Below are 25,795 nucleotides of genomic sequence, written 5' to 3'. Positions count from 1 at the left end.
TGCTTTCTCGTATTTCTCTCTCTCTTCCCACTTCTCTCCTTTTCTCAGCACTCCGTCCCAGAGGTGTGGAACGAATGCTGTCCACACACCCCAACTGGTCAATTTACTCTCTGAAGCAGCAGGACGGAAAGTTCTGCTATTAACACGCGACCTGACCCATAGCTGAGGAAACGTTTCTCCACCTGGTCTAGCTGAGTAATGACATGTTTTTTTATTATTAAGGAGAGACTAGATACAGTTTAGTTCAAGTTACTTTAGTCTTGCAACTGGTGATGTGTCTGTGAGAGAAATAACGAGGTGAAATGTCCAAACCACCAGGTTCATATTTCCACACGCGACATGTGCTTTAAAAGCCCGGTCAAAACGATGGCACTAATGATGAGTCAACATTGGAAACTCTTTTTAGGGTGCCTCTGGCTCAGGGAAATCAAGTTCTGTCTGAAATTAAGAAAATGGCTTACTAATTAATCGTTCCTGTGCTCCAAACACTGTTACTCACAAACACTCAAGTCACACAGCAAACGAGCTCCGTTTTAACCCTCCGAACCATGATCCTGGATCGTCTCTCATTATCTCTCTCATACTGTCTCTTTTGGTCTGTTATATGGAGTCAGGTCATTCCACTCACCCACTAACATCTTATCAAAACCACCTGTTGGTTCTTGGTTTGTTTTCTGGACTCTTGCTTAAGCCGAGACAGATCAGGAAGTCGTTGTTCACGTCTTTACGAAGCGTCTGAGTCGTGCGTTCCTCCTGTGACCAGCCCTCCCCCCTCACACTCTCCGCAATGCTGCCTTTCCTCTGAGGGCTTTTAATTGATTTGGCTGCCAAGGGAGAAGCTGGCAGTAGCTCAACGCTCAGCGGCCAATCGAAAGCAATATACCACGCACGCCCCTTCACGAGTACAGTCCAGAGCTTTGACTCGCACGGACATACTGTAAAGGATCGATACTAGCCTAACACACACACACACACACACACACACACACACACACACACACACACACACACACACACACACAGCGTGCACACCCACATGCACACAAGCACAGGCACACACATGTATTCTCACAAGCTAATGCATGTGCACACACACACATTCACGCAGAATATATTTTTCCCAACCACACATATACGCATGCATGCCCGCATGCACACGGGCACCCGCACGCACACAAGCTATCGTACATACGCACACACACCCACGCAGAATATAAATCCACTACACACAGATGGACAGACAGATACAGAAACACACACACTTCGCAAACACACACACACAGAGGACTTTGTTCAACATACCAATCTCCAGGCATCACTGCCTTCCTGTGGCATTTACTTCAGATGACTCGAACTAAGTTGCCGGGCAACCAGCAGCCTCGGTGTTAAGGACCAGAAAACTATTTCAGGCCCATTTGTTGGTAAACATTCCACACACTGAGCCAAGTCTACTGAAATGAAATTTGACACTAACTCTGTTCACTTTTACACAACTCTACTGTATTTAACACTATTTATTATTAAACTATTTATTTGATTTAATAACTTAAGGGACATAAGACCATATATATATATATATATATATATATATATATATACTGCTCAAAAAAGGGAACACTTAAACAACAAAATATAACTTAAGGGACATAAGACCATATATATATATATATATATATATATATATATATATATATATATATATATATACTGCTCAAAAAAGGGAACACTTAAACAACAAAATATAACTCCAAGTCAACCACACTTCTGTGAAAACAACCTGTTGCTGGTAAATTAATTTCACCTGCTGTTGTGCAAATGGAACAGACAACAGGTAGAAATGAAAGGCAATTAGCAAGACACCCCTATAAATGAGTGATTCTGCAGGTGGTGACCACAGACCTGTTCTCTGTTCTCATCCTTTCTGGCTGATGTTTTGGTCACTTTGGCATTTATTTAGATAGAGGTATCATGATGCGTTGTCTACAACCCACAGAAGTTGCTCAGGTAGTGCAGCTCATCCAGGATGGCACATCAATGCGAGCTGTGGCAAGAAGGTTTGCTGTGTCTGTCAGCGTAGTGTCCAGAGCGTGGAGCAGATACCAGGAGACAGGCCAGTACACCAGGAGACACAGAGGGGGCCGTAGGAGGGCAACAACCCAGCAGCAGGACCACTAACTCCTCCTTTGTGTAAGGAGGAACAGAAGGAGCAGCGCCAGAGCCCTGCAAAACGACCTCCAGCAGGCCACTAATATCCATGTTTCTGCTCAAACTGTCATAAACAGACTTCATGAGGGTGGAATGAGGGCCTGATGTCCACAAGTGGGGCTTGTGCTTACAGCCCAATACTGTGCGGGGCGATTGGCTTTTGCCATAGAACACCATGATTGGCAGATTCACCAGTGGCGCCCTGTGCTCTTCACGAATGAGAGCAGCTTCACACTGAGCACATGACAGACTCTGGAGACGCCGTAGAGAACGTTCTGCTGCCTTCAACATCCTCCAGCATGACTGGTTTGACTCTGGGTCAGTAATGGTGTGGGGAGGCATTTCTTTGTAGGGCCGCACAGACCTCCATGTGCTAGCCAGAGGTACCTTGACTGCCATTAGGTACCGGGATGAGATCCTCAGACCCATTGTGAGACCATATGCTGGTGCAGTGGGCTCTGGGTTCCTTCTGATGACGATGCTAGGTCTCATGTGGCTGAAGTGTATCAGCAGTTCCAATTGATGAAGGCGTTGATGCTATGGACTGGCCTGCCCGTTCCCTAGACCTGAATCCAATCAAGTACATCTGGGACATCAACCACCATGTTGCACCACAGACTGTCGAGGAGTTGATTGACGCTTCAATCCAGGTCTGGGAGGAGATTTCTCAGAAGAACATCCGTCGCCTCATCAGGAGCATGCCTAGGTGTTTTAGTCCCCATCACAGTACTGAAATGGCACTTACTAAAGTACTGAACGATCTCTTAATATCCTCTGATAAAGGACACATTTCTCATACTGCTAGACTTAGGTGCTGCTTTTGACACCATTGATCATAATATCCTACTTAATAGGCTGGAGACACTCATTGGCATAAGAGGTCAAGCACTCTCCTGGTTCAGGTCCTACCTGACAGATCGTTACCAATTTGTACTAGTAAATAACGAATGCTCAGAGCATTCTAAAGTAAAATATGGTGTCCCACAAGGATCTGTACTGGGCCCCATGTTATTCTCATTATATATGCTACCACTGGGCACCATCATTTGTAAGCATGGTATTAGCTTCCATTGCTATGCAGATAATACTCAGATGTATATATCTTCCAATCCGGATGATATCACTATTACTCTCAACTGCGTGGTGTCTAACTAAATTCCGATAAGACTGAGGTGCTGATTCTAGGGCTTAAAGCTGCTAGAAGCAATTGGGCTGATATTCCCCTTAACCTAGATGGTTTTTCAGTAACACCTAAATCTACCGCAAAAAGCTTGGGTGTTACTATTGATTCGGATCTTTCATTTGACACACATATATGCAATGTCACTAAGGCTGCCTTTTTCTATTTACGTAATATCACCAAGCTGAGACACTTACTTTCATTAGCTGATGCAGAGAAGCTGGTCCATGCTTTTGTCTCGTCGAGATTGGACTACTGTAATAGTCTTCTAATTGGATGCTCTAAACAGTCAATAAAGAAGCTACAACTTGTACAAAATCCTGCAGCTAGAGTCCTAACTAAGGCTAGGAAATTTGATCATATTAGTCCCACTCTCGCCGCATTACACTGGCTTCCGATTAAATATCAAATTGAATTTAAAATTCTTCTGTTAACCTATAAGGCCATAGTCAGAGCTTTCTCCTTTAAAGCCCGTCAATTATGGAATAGCCTTCCAGCTCCAATCCGAGATTCTGACACAGTTCCAATCTTTAAATCTAGACTTAAGACTCACCTATTTAATAAAGCCTTCAGCTAATATTCCCTTTGTAAGGTGTGGGGCTCGGGGGGGGGGGGGGGGGCAGACGTTGAGATTTCTGGTAATCTGAGATGTTGATGCTGTCATCCAGCTGTGTCATGGTATCACTCAGTTGTGACAATGACTTGACTGGAAAGCAATGTCTCAGTGACCCCTCATGACTGTGGTCACCTCTGAACCCCTCCCTTTAGTTATGCTGCTATAGATTAGCCTGCTGGAGCCACATGCTCATCACTGGCATGTGAGCTATGTACGTTTAAATCAATGGTGGTTTAAATTTATGTCCACACACTCAGTCTGTATTGTCTATCTTTTTGCATGCTTCTACCCAAGACGATTGCATGCAAGCACCTACAAGCAACTGGGGGATGGTCTGACTTGCTGGTGGATGTATTGATGCCGGGGTTGGATGTGCCATTGCTGCAAGAGGACGTGCTGATGCTCCTACCTGAGGCCCAACATCTACACCGGAGGGACTGTGACTACTTGGCTGGGGAACAAGGACCTTAAACTTATCTGTAGAACCATCCTGCACACCACGGACTTGTGCTAATGGGCCGCCCAATGGAGGATGGGTTCCCTTTTGAGTCTTGGTCCTCCCGAGGTTTCTTCCTAATCCCCACCATCATAGGGAGTTTTTCCTTGCCACTGTCGCCTTTGGCTTGCTCATTAGGGATCTGGACCCATACAATTGTAAAGCTGCTTTGTGACATGAGTTGTAAAAAGCATTATATAAATAAATTTGTCTTTGACTTTGACACTCTGTGTGTGTGTGTGTGTGTGTGTGTGTTTGAGAGAGAGAGAGAGAGAGAGAGAGAGAGAGAGTGTCAGGCCCGTGATACCGACCTGTCCGGTTATATCTGTGCCTGCCACACCGGACGAACGGAACTCCGGTACCCAGAATACCGCGGGGGCTCATGTGACCCCCAGCGTTCAGACCAACAATTGTACTGATGGGAAGCACCTGTCCCCCTCCCTATAAATAGTGGGAACAAGTAGGAACTCATTGCTCCGTATTTGTTTTCATGCATGCGTCGCTGTATTCCGGGTGCTTATCGCTGTGGTTTTTTGGATCCGTAATTGTCAGTCCTCAGTTTGGTGATCGGTTCTTTTCCAGGATTTATTCTTCGTTATGCACGGTTTCTCGACCCTGTCGTGGGTAAGCTTCTGTTAAAATAAATCCTGTTATCATTCTGCAAGTGTCTGCTCATCTGTCTGGTCGTGACAGAAATACGGAGCCTTTCACTATGCAGACAGCAGAGTCAGAGCCTGTAACTACTGCCCTGGCTAGCCAGGGACAGTTGCTGGGCCACCATCAACAACTTATACAAGAAGTGTCACAGTCCGTTTCCGAACTTATACATCAACAAAGCACCCAGCAGGAACAACTGGCTCAACTAAGTGAAAATCTTGCCCACCTGTCTGTTCGCGGTCTGGTACCGCCTGCGGAGACGGGCATGGACTATTACCCAGTGAGTAAGCCCGAGATATTTGAGGGAGATCCAGATAAATGTAAGGGTTTTTTGCTCCAGTGCTCCGTTTATTTCGAGAGCACTCAACCTAGTTCAGATCGGTCTAAGATCGCCTTCGTGGTGTCCCGTTTGTCCGGCAAGGCGTTGGATTGGGCTACAGCGGTTTGGGAGGATTTGCATACAAAGTCATACGCTGAATTCTTGTCAACCTTTCGCCGGGTTTTTGAGTTTACTAACAGTGGAATGTCGGAGGGTGAGCTGTTACTAAGGCTCAAGCAAGGTTCCCGTACCGCAGCTGCCTACGCTCTCGAATTTCGTACCATCGCAGCTGGGAGCGGATGGAATGAGCCGGCCCTTAAAAACATCTACCGTAATGGTCTGAATTCTGAGATTCTTACTGAACTTGCTTGTCGAGATGATGAATCCACCTTAGATCAACTTATTGCTATGACAATCCGCTTAGACCAGCTGCTCTGCCGGCGGTCAAGGGTGACTCGCCGAACTCTAACCCATGAGCGCCGTGGGTCTGTACCACTGTCCTCAGCTCATCCGGAATATGCTGCCACTCCTCCTCCCCGAGTCAGCCCATCAGTTGAACCTATGCAGTGCGATTCCGGCCGCTTGCCGCCTGAAGAATGTCTGCGTCGTCTACACGAGGGGCTATGCTTATACTGTGGAGGAGCGGGTCATGTTAGGCGTGACTGTGGAAGGCGTCCCATGCGTAATCCAGCACCTACCTCTGGACAGCGCGTGGAGTGTGGTGAGTATTCACACAAATGGATTGGTTTCCAAGTCGTTCTGTATTCCTGTGGTGGTTTACGGCCATTCTGCCTCGCTTGTCGTTTCAGCCCTGATTGATTCTGGGTCTGAGGGGAACTTCATCAGCCAACGGATCACGGACCACCTTGGCATTGAAGTGGAGTCCCTGCCCAAATCGTTTCAAGTCCGCGCATTGGATGGGTTGCCGGTTGGAAATGAACCCATATCTTGTGTTACCGTACCAGTTGGACTGCAGACAAGTTTTCTGCATTTTGAGCACCTACCCATGTTGGTGCTCCCTGCTTCGGATTTTTCTATTATTTTGGGCTTGCCGTGGCTAGAGAAACATAACCCAGTTATTTCTTGGACTGAGCGTGACATTTTGTCTTGGTCTCCCTTTTGTCGGTCACAATGTTTAAAGAACGCATCGGTAAGTGTTCACGCTACGTCAGTTGAAAGTCCTCAATCCCCTGAACATACCGTTATTCCAGCAGAATACGCGGATCTCGGTGAAGTATTCAGTAAGATCCACGCCACTAAGTTGCCTCCACACCGACCTTATGATTGCGCAATCGAGCTTATAGATGGCGTTCCGCTACCCAAATCCCGTGTTTATCCTCTGACGCAGGAGGAGGAGAAGGCTATGGGGAATTACATTGAGGAGGCCCTTGCGCAGGGCTTTATTCGCCCGTCCCAATCCCCGGTCGCTTCCGGATTTTTTTTTATAAAGAAAAAGGACGGTGGGTTGCGACCATGTATCGATTATCGGGTACTAAATAATGCCACCAAGAAGTTTGCGTATCCGCTACTGCTCATTCCCGTAGCATTAGAGCAACTTAGGGGAGCACGGTATTTTACCAAACTCGATCTCAGGAGTGCATATAATTTGATACGTATCAGACCAGGGGACGAGTGGAAAACTGCTTTTATTACCACAAGAGGACACTATGAATACCGAGTGATGAGTTATGGTTTGTCGAACGCACCGTCTGTTTTCCAGTCTTTTGTTAACGACGTATTTCGTGATATGCTCGGGAAGTTTGTGATCGTCTTTATAGATGACATTTTGATTTATTCTCCAGATTTGCCAACGCACATTTCCCAAGTACGGCAGGTGCTCCGTAGACTTCTTGACAACGATCTGTACGTCAAAGCTGAAAAATGTGAATTTCATTTAAGCACAGTATCTTTTCTGGGGTACATTATCAGTTCGTCTGGGGTGGTTATGAACGATCACAAGGTTCAAGCAGTTGCAGATTGGCCTGCTCCTAAGTCTGTGAAGGATCTGCAACGATTTCTTGGTTTTGCAAATTTTTACAGACGGTTTATTAGAAACTATAGTGCCATAGCCTCTCCGCTCACCGCCCTATTACGAGGGGGTCCGAGAAGGCTTAGTTGGTCTGGGCATGCGCAGTCAGCTTTTGACGCTTTAAAGGAGGCCTTTACTACTGCCCCGATATTGAAGCACCCTGACCCGGCCTCTCCGTTTGTGGTGGAGGTGGATGCCTCAGAGTCTGGGGTCGGAGCAGTCCTTTCCCAGCGAAGTGGGAACCCTCCTAAATTACACCCTGTAGCTTTCTATTCGCATAAGCTGTCGCCTGCTGAGCGCAATTATGGTATCGGGGATAGGGAACTTCTGGCAGTTAAGCTGGCGCTGGAAGAGTGGAGGCATTGGCTCGAGGGAGCTCTCCACCCTTTTACTGTACTTACAGATCACCGGAACCTAGAATATCTCCGTACGGCCAAGCGCCTGAATGCCCGGCAGGCGAGGTGGTCTTTGTTTTTTTCCAGATTCCAGTTTACTATGACTTTTCGTCCGGGAAGCCGTAACATCAAAGCTGATGCTTTGTCGCGCATGTATCAGGGAGAGGTGTATGAAGGTCAGGAGCAAGAACCCAAGACTATTCTACCGTCGTCTGTATTTGTATCTGCCATTCATTGGGAATTGGATGAACAGCTTGCAGAGGCTAATAGAGGGCGAATTAGGCCTGCAGGTTGTCCGGAAGGGAGGACTTACGTACCAGCTGAATTCAGAGATAGATTAATTACTTGGGCTCACTCTTCGCTTTCTGCAGGGCATCCAGGTGAGACACGTACAGCGCAGCTTATTACAGCTCAGTATTGGTGGGAGACTGTAAGGAGGGATGTACATAGGTTCGTGGCTTCGTGCTCGGAGTGTGCCCAATGTAAAACCCCGAAGACATTACCAGCAGGGAAACTTATGCCCCTGCCCATACCAGAGCGTCCATGGTCACATATAGCTATTGATTTTGTTACAGACTTGCCGACCTCGGAGGGCAACACCACTATCCTCACTATCATTGACAGGTTTTCACGAGGTGGTAAATATATTCCTTTCCCGTCTCTTCCCTCAGCCTTCGACACAGCCAAGGCGTTATATAGTCACATATTCCGTCATTTTGGCATTCCGGAGGATGTCCTTTCTGATAGGGGTCCCCAGTTCACTTCTCATGTCTGGAAAGCGTTCTGTGAACATATCGGCATGAATATTAGTCTTACGTCTGGGTATCATCCCCAAAGCAATGGCCAGTGTGAGCGAGCCAATCAGGAATTGGGCAAATTCCTTCGTTTGTTTTGTCATAACAACCCCCATGACTGGTCTCAGTTTCTCATTTGGGCAGAAATAGCACAAAATTCACTGATTAATTCCACCTCAAAGATCAGTCCCTTTCAGTGTATGCTCGGTTACCAACCGCCCTTGGCTCCCTGGACAGCCGTGACGTCCAGGGTCCCTGTGGTGGAAGATTGGATGACGCGTAGTAGAGCGGTTTGGGAGGAGACGCATCGTCATATCTCGGAAGCCTTGTCTCGTTATAAGGAACAGGCGGACAGGCATAGGGCCGATGCACCCTCATTTCGTCCGGGAGATCGGGTTTGGCTCTCTACTAGGGACCTCAGGTTTGAGGAGGGTTGCAGGAAGCTCCAACCCAAATTTATCGGTCCGTTTCCCATAACCGACAAAATTAATGAGGTTACATTTCGTTTAGCGCTGCCCGTGAATTTTCACATTTCTAATTCTTTCCATGCGTCTCTCCTTAAGCCTGTGATTCCTGGCCCATTGGATGAGGGGCTGCCCAGTGACGTTCCGCCCACTGCCGTGGAGATGGAGGGGTCTCCCGTATACGCTGTGCGGGAGGTGTTGGACTCACGGAGACGGGGGGGAATCCTCCAGTATCTCATTGACTGGGAAGGCTATGGTCCTGAGGAGCGGAGTTGGGTTCCCGCTAAAGATGTCCTGGACCCCGGTATGATTGCAGATTTTCATGGTCGTCACCCTTCTAAGCCTGCTCCGAGGCCCAGGGGGCGTCCGAGGCAGTTCCTGTCTGGCTCCGGTCCTGACAGACGAGCATCTCCATCTCCCAGTCCATGTGGTTCCCGGTCCTCCACTGGTAGGGCGGGTCCCAGCTCCGGTGCGGTGGGTGGTCGTCGCCGTGGTCGTCCTCGCTCTGGTCCTCCCCCGGTTCTTTTGGAGGGGGATACTGTCAGGCCCGTGATACCGACCTGTCCGGTTATATCTGTGCCTGCCACACCGGACGAACGGAACTCCGGTACCCAGAATACCGCGGGGGCTCATGTGACCCCCAGCGTTCAGACCAACAATTGTACTGATGGGAAGCACCTGTCCCCCTCCCTATAAATAGTGGGAACAAGTAGGAACTCATTGCTCCGTATTTGTTTTCATGCATGCGTCGCTGTATTCCGGGTGCTTATCGCTGTGGTTTTTTGGATCCGTAATTGTCAGTCCTCAGTTTGGTGATCGGTTCTTTTCCAGGATTTATTCTTCGTTATGCACGGTTTCTCGACCCTGTCGTGGGTAAGCTTCTGTTAAAATAAATCCTGTTATCATTCTGCAAGTGTCTGCTCATCTGTCTGGTCGTGACAGAGAGAGAGAGAGTCTTGTTGGTTTGCTAACTAAGAATCCCTGTGTGTTCTCATTAGAAGCAATGGATGTCCATCATCTTTCCTTGCCTGAGTATTAAACTTCTCTCTTTTTCTCTCTCTCTCCCTCTCTTTTTTCTCTCTCTCTCTCCTACTGCCTTTAAGACCAGAACAAGACCCTCCTGTACAGCTGTACCTTGTATGCTACATCCACCACTGCTGGTGTGCAGTAATGTACGTAATGAAACGAGAGGGTGATGGTGCTAGCCGCCCATGACCCCACCCTCACCCATGGCCACACCCTCACACATGGCCACACCCTCACACATGGCCACACCCTCACCCATGGCCACACCCTCACACATGGCCCTACCCTTGTCTGTGTCAAACCTGCGAATGTGACAGGCATCCCGAGGAGCCCTGTGTGCCAAATGCCCTGTGTTCATGGATCACTGTTTTGTGCTCCAGAGAAACTAGTGTAGTAGTGTATTAGTGTAGTAGAGTATTAGTGTAGTAGTGTACTAGTGTAGTAGTGTATTAGTGTAGTAGTGTATTAGTGTAGTAGTGTACTAGTGTAGTAGTGTATTAGTGTAGTAGTGTACTAGTGTAGTAGTGTAGTAGTGTACTAGTGTAGTAGTGTACTAGTGTAGTAGTAGTGTACTAGTGTAGTAGTGTTTCTGCTGGGCATGTGGAATATTCACCACACAGTGTAGTGGTGCGAAGGCAGAGTGGTGCGAGGACCCAGATGCTGTACTGGAACTAGTGAAAGTGTGGACCTGTTTGACAGCAGTGTGGCAGCCTCAGCTTCTCCACCCATGCACTCTTTAAGATGGGCCTACTGTGGAGGCACTGTAGCGCGGGTGGGGTATATAAGGCGGAGGTAATGACGATCTCACACTTTTACAGGTGCAGTGATGGAAGGGTAATTTTTATTTTAAATTGCTATCACCACGACAAGAGCGGTGGCAATTAAATGATGTGGATTTCGACTGTGATAATTCATCATTTCAGCGTGCTGCAGACCGTCAGCTTTCAATCTAAGATCTCAACTCATCATTGCATAGTAGTGAAGGCTTTGTCAATTATTTCAACGAGACAACAAAAAAAGCATTAATGATAATATTCAGAGTATTAATGCGGAATCAGGCAGTAGAGACCAAAACACAGAGACCAAAAACAACCATGACAATAAAAGTCTTTTAGTCCAACAGCTTGACCTCACTTAAATAAAATTAACTGTTCTCTGAATATTGCCTATGTTCCCAAATCATTCAAATGAGCAATTAACAAGTCAATAAAGTTTACCTTGACATTTTAATTTAGGCTGATTTCAAACCTTCCCTTTATATCTAAGATCTTGGAAAAAGCTGTAACTCAGCATTCAAGCTCATACCTAAATCAGAACCAAACACATGAAGTCTTTCAGTCTGGGTTAAGGCCACTTCTACGTACGGAGACTGTGCTGTTGAAAGTTGATCTGTTATTGACTTCCAGTCAGAGCTGTGTTTCTTTGCATTTGATACTATAGATTACAACTGTGTACTAGATAGACTAGAAAATTCCTGGTTTAAATTTTACTTATCATTACCAGTTTGTGAACATAAAATTAGTCCTAGTATAGATCTAGTATAGGTCACACACAGCAGCCAGAGTTACTAAGGGTTCAAAGTTCGAAACATTTCACTCCTATTTTAGCTACATTGTACTAACTCACAGTAAAATTTCATATTGACAAAAATACTTCTCTAATGACCTACAAAGCACTGAACAATCTTGCCCTGCAGTAACTTGGTGAAGTCTTGGTGGATTATCATCCGCCATGTCTGCTCAGATCAAAAGGCTCAGCTCTTTATTAGCACCTCGAATAAGAAAATCTACCTCAGGCATCTAAGCTTTTTCCTGTAAAGCTGAAATGCTATAAAATATTTGAGATATGCAGTCAATGTTTGAGATTCAGACACAGTCTCAATATTTAAGGCTGGGCTGAAAACATATTTGCTTAGTCAGGCGTTTTCTTAAATTCCTCTCTTCTTAGCTAAAGGTGCAGATCTGGGGGTTCATGGGTATTGAGAGTTATGGTGAATTGATACGGTGTGATACTGTCACTTCACCTCTTTTTTGTCACTCAGGTTTGTTGACTGAGAGCGGCGGAGCGCAGATGTTTCAGGAACCTCGTGTCTCCTGTTAGCTGTGCTCCCATTTCTAGATCTGCTGGAGTTCTTCCTTACATAATACATAGGCCTACGCCTATTTTACACACTTTACTATTCGAACATGCCTGCCCACCAAATCTGAACCTTAGCGGGACTGTTTCGGGGTCGAACATTTAGTGTCGATACAAGTAATGGATAAACAATCTATTATTTTATCTTTATTTCAAACAATGGAATGACTTTTAAATTTTGCATTTTGTTGTAATCCTGCATTTATCTGCAGCTGCTTCATGTTGATTGGTTGAAACAGCACAGGTGATTCACGGCTGTTTACCAGGTCAACGAACTAGTCGTCAGGCAGCTTCTTTTGATTGTATTTGTAGTTATAACTTGAGGTTTGACTGTAGAGCACAGAGTAGAAACGCTGTTGCTATGTATCTAGCTACTGATAGCTAGGTTTCTCTAAAGGAAAAGCAGAGTATTATACAAGTCTTAATCTAAGAGATTATAAAGATGTTTTTTTGGACTAGAAGTTTACATTTATGTGTAAAATACTACAATTCCCACATATAGATATCAATCAAATGACTAATGCAAAGTAGCTTTTGTGTCAAGACATTCCAAATGATTGATATCTTGAGCGATCGCTAGAACAGGACTGCTTGGATTCCCAAAGCTCTCTATCGTTTTTGCTTCTTTGTCTTGTGTTCAGCATGACATACATTTCAAACATATCGGGAGCATTTGAAAGTCCTCCTGAATGCCGGAGCACTTTTCGACCCTCAGCATAACTGCAGCTGTGTGGACTCGCTTGGGCAGGAGAAAAAAAAAACAACAAAACAGGGTAGAATGTAGCGTTACGCTATTTCCTTTACTTTCTGCACTGACAAATGGCTTTAAAGGTCATCATCTTGGGGTGCCAAGGATTTTTACATGGCTGTTCCATTGTTAAAGTAGCTTTCAGAACACCGTTAGCAGATGACCGGAGAGAACTTCCAGTCAAGGCAAAAAGAAAAAATTCACCCTGCCCTAAAAAGAAGAGCAAACTGATACGGGTTTAAGGTTTGTCGGCACAAGGTCTCCTAATGTGGAGGAGATGTATAAGTGTTGGGATAGTGTATGCTGGTGGTGTCTTTGGGAGGCTTAGCTGTACTGCTCTTTTATGTCTGGTGCTGTAGAACCACTGAGTCCAGTTTCCCAGACGCATTACACTGTCAGGCTCATCCCAACTGAGTTCAAATACTAGTCTGGTGTTTTATGTTCAATCTTTGTTCCGCAGGGTTTTCGTGAAGACCGACTTGATCTACTTAGCTCTCGCTGCCAGATACAATATGATTGGAGCGTCAACTCCCACTCCCACCACACTCCACCATCACCCTTGTCAAATAAAGGACCTCTGTTTTCATGTTGTCCTCCAGTAGGACAAAGTCCAGAGTCTCCAGAGACGCTGTGCTCTATCGAACACGCTGATTTAAGAAAATGAGCTCTTAGTCAAATCTCTTAGTCAAACTCCAAAGTTCCTGATTCAGTCCTCTAGAAGGCCACCATCTGTCGCCCCTCCCCCACTAAAGGGTTTCCACAAAGGACATCACTTACACACCTCCGGACGTGCAAACAACGGTGACCTAAATGAATCGTGCTAGCCCTATGCTGTAATCTTCCTCCATTAAAAGGTTTACCTCACACTGGATTTGCATATCAATGACACCACATTAAATCCTCTGACATGACTTTTACCAAGACTTTTACAGAGAATGCCGGGCTTCCTGCATTCTGGGTCTACTGTTGTGATCTGTACAGGTGCTGTGGAGTCTCGGGGAAAATTCAAGTTTGGAGAATCAGGTTTTGAAAATCAAAACTTATAAAACTGGAGATGAGAAGTTCACTCACTAGCCACTTATGGGCCAATTACATTTTTCCCTCCATCTGTCAGTTGTCTTAAGTACTTAAAAAACACAACAGGAAAAACATGGTGCTTTTTGGTCTACCTCATTTCTAAAATCTCAGATTGGTTTTGCCAAAATGTGTGAGGTTATTTTCTATTTGATATCATTTCATCTTATTTTGCCCTAACTACCAGATATGATCAAAGCGATCAGTGCATTTATGTGTGCGAGTGCGTTTGTGAGTGAGAGACGTTTCTTGTTGACAGAGATCAGCAGATACATCATGACAGATGTTTGTCTTCTCAACAGCCAAGTCCTCTTTCTCTTATATATCTCACAAACCTGGGACAGTCACCATATGCTATCCAGGCTCAATTGTGCTGAAAATATTTATTATTTTTTTAAACTTCAGAGGCCTGTCAGGCTGAGTGAGGCTGAGTGGCTCTCCAGACAGCCTGTCAGGAAGACTGACACTCACCCCTTTGCCATTCAGCGTGTTCCTAAAACACTGGAACACTTTCCTCCGCAAAAACAGTGGCGAAATCACCACACAGCTATGAAAAAGGTCTTGCTGTGCTTATACAACACTATGAGCGATTCTGTTCAGCTGGCGGATGAATTGCTCTGGTACCAAGTGGGATCCAATGAACCGCTGTTCAGCGCGGAGCTCATGCAAACAGGGTCGGTTAAGGGGCTCGTAATGAATTGGGCTTGTGCCTGTCAGGACATACGGACCCACGTCTGTATACACACACCCCTGCCGCCCCCACCACCAGCACCGGTCGCAAACGCAGATGCATCGTTTATCCTAGTCTCTCTGAACATTATTTGCTACTTACAGTTTAATCCATCACACTCTCCGCCTTTGAAGGGATCTAATAAAAAGCCCGCGTGATCTGTGTCTGCCACCGTGGGGCGCCGGTCTGATTTATGTGCCCCTCACCTTGAGGAAACTGGGAGAGAGAGAGAAGGAGGGATGGAGAGAGAGAGAGAAGCGAGGAGAGTGAAAGAGGGAGGAGGGGCGAGTGTGAGTGATGGCAGGGCGACTTCGTTTGTTTGGTTTTTTGGGTTGGTGCCGCGGGGCAGAGAGGAGGTACAGAGGGAGACGATAAGGAGACAAAAGAGTTATATATGTGATGGCTGGGTCACACGTGCATGACAGCCAGACAGGGAGAGAATCATACTGCTCTCATACTAATGAGCACGGATTGACGGCTTTGACAGTACTTCCTGGAGCTGACAGTGGTTGGGTCGTACGGTTTATTTTTTTGCTCACTGCTCACACCATCATGCGTTGGAAGGTTTTAGGACAGACATGAAAAGCCTCTGTAGAAGTCGGCAAATTAGGGAGTCAGGTTTGAGGAGCAAGGATGCAGGTGTGCACTCCTACACACACACACACACACACACACACACACACACACACGCACACAGAATCACCTGAACGTGTAATCAGCTGGGTACCTGCCATCACTGCACAAGCACAAGGTTGCTTAGTATAAACTGCAGAGCATCAAATGAAACACAAATGATGGCAATTTGAAATACTGTGGAGACATTTTGTATGCTTGTTGCAATTCATCAGAGCTACATTTCCTGTGATGTCAGCAGTGCCTATAATCTTAATGAGGAAATGTCCTTTGATGTAATAGAAAATGCTAACGATCCATACAGCATATATGAGTAGGCCCCTTACACGTCAAGCCATAAATAACCTCCATGATTAAAAAAAATGAATCATGGTGTTTGAAACTAGGACCTGATGACAGTTATTCCAGGTGTTGTGTGTCTGGAAGCTAGTTCCACTCTCATGAGTGAAATCCTTAAGTTAAGGTGGATTGTGTTTCTTACTTCTAAGCCTGTATGTATTATGAGTGGAGATGCATTATTAGTGTCCTAAGCTTCTGGCCATTTGCATCAGTGTAGGTGTAAATAATCAGTGTAGATGTACAGTAACGCTGTAGGTCTAGAGTATCTGTAGGTATAGGGGTTTGGTGTAGGTAGAGAGTAATGATGTAGGTGCAGAGCAATGGTGTAGAGAATTTGTGTAGGTGTAGAGTATCGGTGTACATATAGAGTAAAGGCGTATGTGCAGAGGAACAGTGTAGAGTATCGGTGTAGGTGTGCAGAATCAGTGTAGGTGTAGAGTAACAGTGTAGAGTAACAGTGTAGGTGTAATATTGGTGTAGTAATATTGATTGGGGTGGCATAATGATGTGAACTAGCATGTTTTGTATAACAAGATGAGTTGTGTTGAATAGCTGTAATTGAGTTGGATATTGTGTAGGGGTGTTTTGTACCAGTAGCCTATGTTGTAATGTGTTTTTGTGTTCTATTTCAGTGTTTTGTGATGTGTAATCATGGTGTTTTGTAACACTGCGCTGTGATGTGTATAAATGGTATGTAGTAGTGTGCTGTGTACTAGTGGTATTGCATAACAGTGAGCCATTTTGTATAGGGTTAATGGTGGTCTCTCTATAATGGCTCAGATGACCTGCTGAGTCCGATCTGAGTCAATACTGGACCCCACCAGCTCATCAGTAGAGACTTCAGCACATTTGAATCTCTAGTTTGTTCAAACTCCCTCTCTACCTCTGACACAATCCATGTCCTGCACAGCTAGCATACTGGCCCTGCTGAAACGCCTTCGGTTCAATACATGTAATTAGTCAGGCAATTACTGAGCCTCTCATGAGATGAATCATGTGAGTCGGAGTGGAAAAAAAAACATGACCACCCCTGTAGTGAGTGGTGCTCTTCCTGATACTAGCAGGCTGGTTTGTTTGTGCTTAAACATGTGCAGGTCCTTCACTGCGTCTCCTAAATATGTTTTGCCATTCTTGGCCATCGTAGTCCATTTTTTATGACATCATAAACAAAAACATCCATAATGCCATAATGCATCCAGACTTTGACATACAGTGTCTCCAAGTAGTATTTAACCCCTCGCCGAGTTTGCAGATTTACACATTTGGAGTTAACTTGGCCTTGTGACATTTTACCTGTAGATCAGCCTGGATGTATGAAATGCACTGCAGCAAAAAGAATGTTATTTCTTTGTTTATTATTATTTTTTATTGTGAAAAGTTTAATCAGATGGTCAGTTATTATTCAACCCCTCAAACCACCAGAATTCTCTTTGGCTCCCTCGAGTATTAAGAAGTAATTGAGGCATAAAGAACAATGAGCTTCACCTGTTTGGATTAATTGTTTTTTCCTGCCTGATTATAAAAGCCCCTCCCCAGAGTTGTGAACAGCACTCAGACATGGTCAACATGGTAAAGACTAAGGAGCAGAGATGGGACCAAGTCAGTGTTTTGGAAGTCTCAAGTAAGTCCAAGTCTTTGTCCTCAAGTTCCGAGTCAAGTCTCAAGCAAAGACAGTCAACTCAAGTCAAGTCTCGAGTCAAGACAGGCAACCGTCAAGTCAAGTCTCAAGTCTGAAACTTGGAATTTCAAGTCCTTTCAAGTCTTTTTTTTTTTTACAGGCACCAACGCTTTACGAATGCTACGCTGATGCGTTTCTTTACTCGTTTTGTTGGTGTCCGCCAGCCAAAAGATGACAGATCATTTACATTTTATCTTCTCTTAATTACATAAATGTACTTAAACAAGAATGTTTCGTTACATCATTTTACACGAAAATAGCAAGCTTCATCATAAGCAAGATGCTGTCATTACGAATGGTTATTCTAAACATTTGGATAAAATGTTTAAATATAGACTAATAAAAGGTTAGGGTTATTTTTTCATTGTTTTCTGTTATTGTGGGGTCACGGTGTAGGCTACTATTGTTACCTGGAGATTCAGTGGGGTCACATATTCTGATGGCTGCCGTCAGAATTGGTGACCCCAGTTAAAAAGGCTCACCTGTACATCCCATTCATGATTTCTTTGTTGGCTGCAATGGTGAGGGGATGGTAAATCTTGTTTAAGTACATTTATGTAATTAAGAGACGATAAATGTAAATATAAACATCTGTCATATTTTGGCTCGTGGACACCAACAAAACGAGTAAAGAAAGTGCATCAGCGTAGTTTACATAGCATTCGTAAAGCGTTTGTGCCTCTGAACAGAAACTATGAAATAGCGCCCCCTGTGGTCACAAAACTCGACGGTCACAGAATCTGGTGTAACGCCGGTCTGCGTCAGAAGGACGGAAATGAAATTATTGGGGTGCACTTTATAAATATTAATATGTGTTTTAAAATTTAGATTTGGGGTAAAAAAAAAATCAAGTCTTTGCAAGTAAACAGGTTCAAGTCCAATTCAAGTCTCAAGTTATTGGTGTAAAAGTCCAAGTCAAGTCTAAGTCTCTGAATATTTTTTCAAGTCAAGTCAAAAGTCTTAATATTAATGACTCGAGTCTGACTCGAGTCCAAGTCATGTGACTCGAGTCCCCACCTCTGCTAAGGAGCATTCCAAGGGAACCAGAGATACAATTGTGGAGGGTCACAAGGCTGGCAAGGGGAACAAACCCTTTCCAAGGAGTTGGGCCTACCTGTCTCCACCGTTGGGAGCACCATCTGGAAGTGGGAGGCTGATGGAACTACTGTTAACCTTCCACGGTCTGGACAGCCCTTCAGAGTTTCCTCCTGTGCCAAGGCCAGGCTTGTCTGGATGGTCAAGGCTGACCCAAGGACAATGCAAGAAGGAGGGTGCACCGGGAAGATCTCATGGCCATGGGGACATTGGTTTCAATCAATACCATAAGTAACGTACTCCGCTCCAATGGTCTCCGTTCCAGTCGAGCCCATAAGGTACCTTTACTTTCAAAGCGTCATGTCAAGGCTCGTTTAAAGCTCATGATCACTTGGAGGACTCTGAGACAGACTGGTTCAAAGTTTTCTGGTCTGATGAGACCAACATCAAGGTCTTTGGCAACAGGAAGGCCCTGCATACGACACCAAGAATACCATCCCTACAGTCAAGCATGGTGGTGGCAGCATCATGCTGTGGGGCTGCTTCTCAGCCAAGGGGCCTGGCCATCTGGTTTTCATCTACAGGAAGATTGATAGCCCAGCCTACCTGGAGATTTTGGCCAAGAACCTCTGCCCCTCCATCAAGGATCTTAAAATGGGCCGTCATTTCATCTTCCAACAGGACGACGACTACTAGCACACGGCCAAGAAATACAAGGCCTGGTTTAAGAGGGAGAAGGTCAAGGTGTTGCAGTGGTCTTGCCAGTCTCCTGACCTTAATTAACCCAATTGAAAACTTGTGGACAAAGCTCAAGACCAAAGTCCACATGAGAAACCCAAAGAACCTAAAGAACTTGGAGAAGATCTGCATGGAGGAGCAAAGATTACTGCAGAGGCCCGTGCTGGCCTGATCGGGTCTTATAAACCATTAATAGCTGTAATTTCAAACAAAGGTTTTTCCACAAAATATTAAACCTAGGGAATGAATAATAATTGACCCTAATATGTTTATGTTTAAATGTATTATAATTTAACTGAGCAACTTATATATTTGGTTTGTAATATTTAGGCATCTGTTAATAAATGCTGCTCTTCTTCAAAGTTTGAAGGCTCTAACGTATTTGCAACTTGATATATTTGCAAAATCTGCACGGGGTTGAATCCTACTTGGAGTCACTGTATGAAGAAACTGACATGTACTGATTAGCCTCTGAGCGTCCAACGGCTGATCAAACAATTGACAACATCAACTCCCCCACAATAAGAAGATGAATGCTGTGTCCGAATCCATTTCTACTGACCACAATACTCACAAGGATCTTAAATCGTTCGAGCGGACTATTGACATCTTGCCAACTCGCTTTGTAAAAGAAATCTTTGGCTTCAATGCAATGGACAGGTGATTGTGTCCTGGTCATGGACATCGCTCCTGGGTTGCCAAAAACTGCCTCTAAAACACTCTTTCAAAAAGAGAAACATTTCTTTTCCATTGGCCTCACTTCTTTTGTACAGAAACCTTATGCATATTCTTAGGTCTCAAAGCTTCAACCATAAATGCTAATGTGTAAAATATAGGAAATAAGGAAAGCATGCTAGCACTGTAGCTAAATGGCTTTGGCTTTAGTTTCATTTATTACCATTGCTGAGTGCAGCCATTCTTTAATTAGTTTAAACAGTTGTGAAATAAAGACTCACAACAACTCAGGACATAAAGCTGTAAAAACATCTCTTTACTGTCAATAAATATACATTTATTTACAATACACCTGTACATCTTTAGCCATAGAAAACAAGCTCGAAATAAACAGATATTTTTAAATACATTTTACAGTCAACAGAGTGTGAGGTTTCAACCTAAAGAGGCATATGCACTTCAAAAATAAGTTCAGGCAACATTTTGTTGCTGTCAGATTTTTGCTGAGATAAAACAAAAAGCTGCGTGGAGCCAATGATGTAGCTGACAGACGTGACGGCCCACGTGAGATCTTCAGCAGTGCAGCTATCAGAAACGTGTCATGTGCGTGTCTGTCCTCATGAGTCCAGCATGCCGGCTGAGAAGAGTGTTTCAAGTTATGATTGTCCAGAAAAGTCCAGAAAAAGCACGTCCACACAAAGACTCTGGATAGAGGCCCGAGTCACTAACTAAACACTTACAAGCACGTTCTGAAACATCAGTTCAGAATGCGTCATCACGTACGCAGACACTTCGTGTGCCGTGAGCCATGTGCTCCATTTTTTCTACAGCTCTATCATACAAAACATCACAAGCTCGTCTCACCTCGCCGATACTTATGGAAATCCCCTTTCTGCTCTGGTTTAGGGGCTCTTATTTTGGAATCAGAGAATCTGGCGTTCGCAGGTCAGAAAACAGTGAGGCAGCCTGATGAAATCAGATGTGTCTGATGTTCATATGTGGAGGTGGATGCGCTGTTCAACCCCAATCTGTTCTGTTGGCGCCGTGCAGCTGTGTGCTGACGACGACGCTAAACACAATCGCACGCCGATCTGACATCACAGCTTCACAGCCCTATACGTCTGGACTTAAACAAGTAGGCCCGCTGTGACGGGCTGACCTGCTGTCCCACCAGAACCCTCGAGCCGCCATATTTATTCATGCTGTCCAAGAGTCGGTGAAGCACACTCTGCTCCCTTCACTATCCGCAATTAGGTAAAGGTCGAGGCTGTCTGCGCGGTCTTACGCACACGGTTCTCCAAATGGCATCTCGGCTTCATGCCGGGCCAAGGTGATCATGTTGAAAATGGAGACCAATGAGTCTGTCATCACCTGCAGTGCAACAGAACCTTGAAACCCACCGGAGGAGCATGTCCACGCTGTTCCGACGTGGGGAGGCCCTGCTCTGGAACAAGAGGCAGTGGGCCCACGCGGTCCCGATACGCAGCGAATGTACCGCGTCTTTTTTTGTCGTATTTGTTTGGAAGAGCGCCACGGCTTCACTGACAAAAGCTCAGCGGCTTCCGTACGGGGCGTTTGAACGTCGCACAAAGACACAGCACAGAAGTGAAAAGGGCGCCATATCTGAGGGCTCAAGCGACTCAAAGGGAGCCTCACTGTGAGCTCCACTTTAGGGAAAGATTTCGGCGGGATTCTGACTGCTTAGCGCCACGGTGTGCTAGCGTTAAAGCGGAGAACGCCGCGGCTGACCAAACGGAAATCAAACATGGAGGGGGGAGAGAAAGGAAAGGACTGGAATAAACCTGCATGTTGAAAGGGCCCTTCTTAATAGGGGCTGGACTGAGTGTGGGTCCCTGGGGGAGGCAGGAATGGGGTTTGTAAGTCTGAACATGTGTGCTCTGGATGTTTGGACCCCTGATATCGCCATACGACGTCATTACGCCCAGGACTCGCTCACAGCTTGAACCCAAACTCCAAGTCACTATCCAGAGAATAGAAAGCTTCCAGTTCAGTGGTGTCTGGACATATCCAGCTGCACTGGCAGGAGATACACACATCAGTGAGTTTACCCTCGCCAGAGAGAGCAGCTCTGGAGCCGTTTGGCTATTGCAAACTGACTGTGGGCAGAACAATTGTTTTAATACACTCCCACTGTTGGGTGTGGTCTGATTACAATGCTTCTTCTGATTTTCATACATACTTCAGGGTGGTGGGGTATTTTTAGCATAGGTACGTAATTCTCCAGCTTTTGGATACGTAGCACAAAGCCTTAGCTAGAGGAACGAACGTGTTCCGGTACAAACAAGCATTACACGAGTTTCTGCTTCGAGATTGTCTGTGCCTGTGTAGGCAATGTAAGCAAAGGCAGGGCTTTAAATAGCCTAACACAATTTCAAACAAAATACATTGTACTCTCTGGAGAGAAATGCTAAGTGACTAAACCACTCTCATAACAGCGGAATTGTGGGACACAAAGAAACTGGGCCGTCATTTCAGCATATCGAAACAAGACCGGACACCCAGACGACCGCTGGGCCAAACAGATTTTACACAAACGCATCGTTTCAGGATCGGTGGGTGTTTTCCGTACAGCACAGCGTCTCGACCAATTCGCTTTTAGGACCGGAACTCTCCAATCGTCATATTAATAACTTTATGGATAATTTGATAGCTATCGAAAAAATGACACTTCAGCGAATGTTAGTTATATAGGGGCTACAACCTGAAAGGTTCCAAGGTCACGGGTGTTTAAGAGTGCGTTGACTGCTCCGTGTGTCCACCGTTATTAACGAAATGGAAGCGGAGGACGCAGGCGAGGGTGGGGGACGAGGACGTGTTTATGAGCGTCCCCTCCCCCAGATGTCCAGGTGGAGCTGTTTCCGTGGCTGAGGACAATGGCACGGAGGACGCAGGGTGAGACCATGTCCAGGACGAGCTCCTGTACGCTCAGCTCTGTGTGTGTGTGTGTAGTTGGGCTCTCCTGCTTAATTTGATATTCAGCAAGTGTTTGATTCATGCGAATGCACTGTGCACTTAGGAGTGTGGGGTAAGAATTGTGTGGGTAGGATTGGGGGGATGTAACCTATTCCAGAGCTGAATCTTCACCAGAGTAAGCTAGGGCGTATTCTACCAAAGCTTTCAGTCTAGACATGTGATTTGCATTTTTGTGTGTGTACGTATTTATGTCTGTTAACCTTTTAAATCACCTCTTTCTGATATCTGGTTGTGTTGTATCAATTTCACGTGATTATCCACAAGCCCCCGTGGCCCCACTCAGGCCGAGCAGCTGCAGATCGGTCTCAGTTCACCAATAAAGCGTCACGGAACCCAAACCTGCCACATTGTCCGTGAACCCTGACAGAAAACAGAAGCTGAGAAGTGTTTGACAGGCCTGCCAGGTGTATCAGGCCTGCCAGGTGTATCAGGCCTCCCAGGCGTATCAGGCCTCCCAGGCGTATCAGGCCTATTAGGCGTATCAGGCTGGCTGTTATTTGGAAGTCACCAGTACTTGCATCCCACCGTCCAAGCAGTAATGAGATCAGCCTGGTCTCCAATAGTATCTTGACATCGATAAAGGGGCTTTGCACTCCATTGCATCATCACGCCCTTTCAGGGTTCGGTGCGTCTGTCGCGTGCTACCGCATGTATCCGGCCCTCCGTGCTACCGATAGAGGGCACGAAATACAGCTTGAGCAGGTTCACTGCTGCCTGTACACAGGGTGGAGGGGTAAGGGGTCACTGCCTGGGTCCTGCGGGCGTGGCCAGCCTCCTGCCCTCCTCCCTGAACACGGGGGCCAGTGTTGGGTCTCTCAGCACAGGGGGGGGGTGGGGGGTTTATGGGGCAAAGGGTCAAAGGTCATATGAAATACTCCTTCCTGCTGTCCCTGATGCCGGAGTGTGGGCCGAGCTCGGCACGGTAGAAAAGTTCCGGTCGAGCCGGCAGGTCCTTCTCCCTAGAGACGGGCGAGGGCGGGGCACGCTCACGCCGGCAACGGTACAGGAAGCGGGTCATCACCGCCGCCACACAGAGAGAGACAAGGAGCAGTGCTGCGATCAAACCTGCCCGTGAGAGAGAGAGAGAGAGAGAGAGAGAGAGAAGGACAGAGAAAGAGAAAGAAACTGGGTAAGAGTGTAACAACGATGGAAGAAGATAAAAGAGTATGAGTAAACATGAGAAAAAGATTGAGGGTAAAGAACAAGAATGAGACAAACGGAGAAAGAACAGGAGAATAAGAGAGAGAGAGAATGTGAGACAGGAGAGAGCAGCAGAAAGAGAAACGGAATTCATTAATAGCACTGTGTGTCGTGCCGCAAGGCAGGTCGTTTGCTTTCATCATGTGCTGTGTCTGCACTGAACGCAGCATACTGAGCATGATGTGACGTCTGACAGACCCAGCACACCATCTGACAGACCTAGCGCGCCGTCTGACAGACCTAGCGCGCCGTCTGACAGACCTAGCGCACCGTCTGACAGACCTAGCGCACCGTCTGACAGACCTAGCATGCCGTCTTAGTGGCAGACATGCTAACTCATTAGCTCTGGGATCGATCCACACGACGGTTGCGTCCAAACGAGCGATTACAGCCCAGGCCTGTTCAGAGAGGATGATGGTAAGGCTTGAGATGGGTGTGGCGGTGCGGGTGGAGGCAGCGACACTTACCTCCGATCACGGCCGAGTCGCTCCGCTCCACGTTCTTCAGACGCTCCTGCCCTCTCTCCTCCTCACCTGCGCCATCTGAGGAGAAGATTGTTTACACTCATCAAAACAGACCGACCAGCTATGAATTCATTTCTAAAATCCATTTGCACTGGTTGGTTATTTAAGCTCCTAATGGAGTTTTTTCTTCTTTTCGGTTTGAAGGGGTGGACTGCCAGGATACAGCTAGCAGACTAAACCAAACATCAAAGGTTTGCCACTAAAGACCTTTGACTTGGAAGTGACCGATGGAGTAGAATCTCCTTCCATCGACATAATTGTGAGAAGGTTTTGGCTTTAAATGCTGGAGAAACAAGGCAGTCAGGCCCCCAAACCAATCACGTTCTGAGCTCTTCATGCGGCCAAAATCCCAATTCACATCCGCAATCAAGGCAGCTCATGACCTGCCGCATGCATTTGAGTCGCCGGTAAACGGTTCCCACCAGACAGCGAATGTGAGGAAGATTTGTCGGCCAGTTCTCCACAGTTCGACTCCACCAGATTGCCAAGAACGCTGATCAATGAGCTTCCTCGGTTCAGTATGGCAGCCTTCAGAGGTGCAAGATGATTGAACTGAACTGATGACAGGCACCCGATGAAACCCCTGGACCCGGCCTGAAGAACCTCCTCGTCCAGGCCCGCTCGGCCTGTGAATACACGATTGACAAATGACTTCAAATGCTCGTTAAAAACAAACCGCACAATAAAGACTACACAACACTAAAACAATAATAAAAAAATAATTTCAATAATTACATGGAATTCCATATAATTATTGAAATTATTTTTCATCCGATGAAAAAATTTCTTATGAAAGGTTTATAATCCCATAATCACTACAAAAAGGTTCAAACGCGGAGTACGATCACAAATGGACTTGTGCTCAGGTTTGGTCCATGTAAACGTACACCAAATCAAAAAGGCTTTTTGAAAGGCTGAGGTGTGAAAGCAGGAAGCCAGGAGACAACGGTGGGGTCACGCGGGGTCGCGCGATTAACAACGCCACCCGCCCACTCTAATTAATCAGCTTCATACCTGTGACTCTTCCCAGTGTCAAAGACCTTATCATGTTTAGTTCTCTGTCTGTGGAGAGCTTGTATTTCTGGTTGATGTCCTTATCAACCTGACAAA

At 45.9% G+C, this 25,795-nt stretch overlaps 1 protein-coding gene across 1 annotated transcript in view; it reads right to left on the bottom strand.

Annotated features, from left to right (window-relative positions):
- Positions 1–20,316: 20,316 nt before the first annotated feature.
- The window catches only part of cntnap5b (contactin associated protein family member 5b), a 67,686-nt gene continuing 62,207 nt past the window's right edge, over positions 20,317–25,795 (bottom strand). Inside the window, exons 21-24 of the mRNA XM_077013181.1 lie at positions 25,700–25,787; positions 25,108–25,311; positions 24,629–24,703; positions 20,317–24,026 (exon numbers count right to left, since the gene is read on the bottom strand). Coding sequence (XP_076869296.1) covers positions 23,824–24,026; positions 24,629–24,703; positions 25,108–25,311; positions 25,700–25,787 — 570 coding nt within the window. The 3' untranslated portion in view covers positions 20,317–23,823. The remainder of the gene's footprint in view (positions 24,027–24,628; positions 24,704–25,107; positions 25,312–25,699; positions 25,788–25,795) is intronic.

Source organism: Brachyhypopomus gauderio, chromosome 1, assembly GCF_052324685.1.
Source record: "Brachyhypopomus gauderio isolate BG-103 chromosome 1, BGAUD_0.2, whole genome shotgun sequence".
Classification (NCBI taxonomy): domain Eukaryota; kingdom Metazoa; phylum Chordata; class Actinopteri; order Gymnotiformes; family Hypopomidae; genus Brachyhypopomus; species Brachyhypopomus gauderio.
Note: the sequence above shows the minus strand (reverse complement) of the source record. Positions and strands in the feature narration are given on the sequence as shown.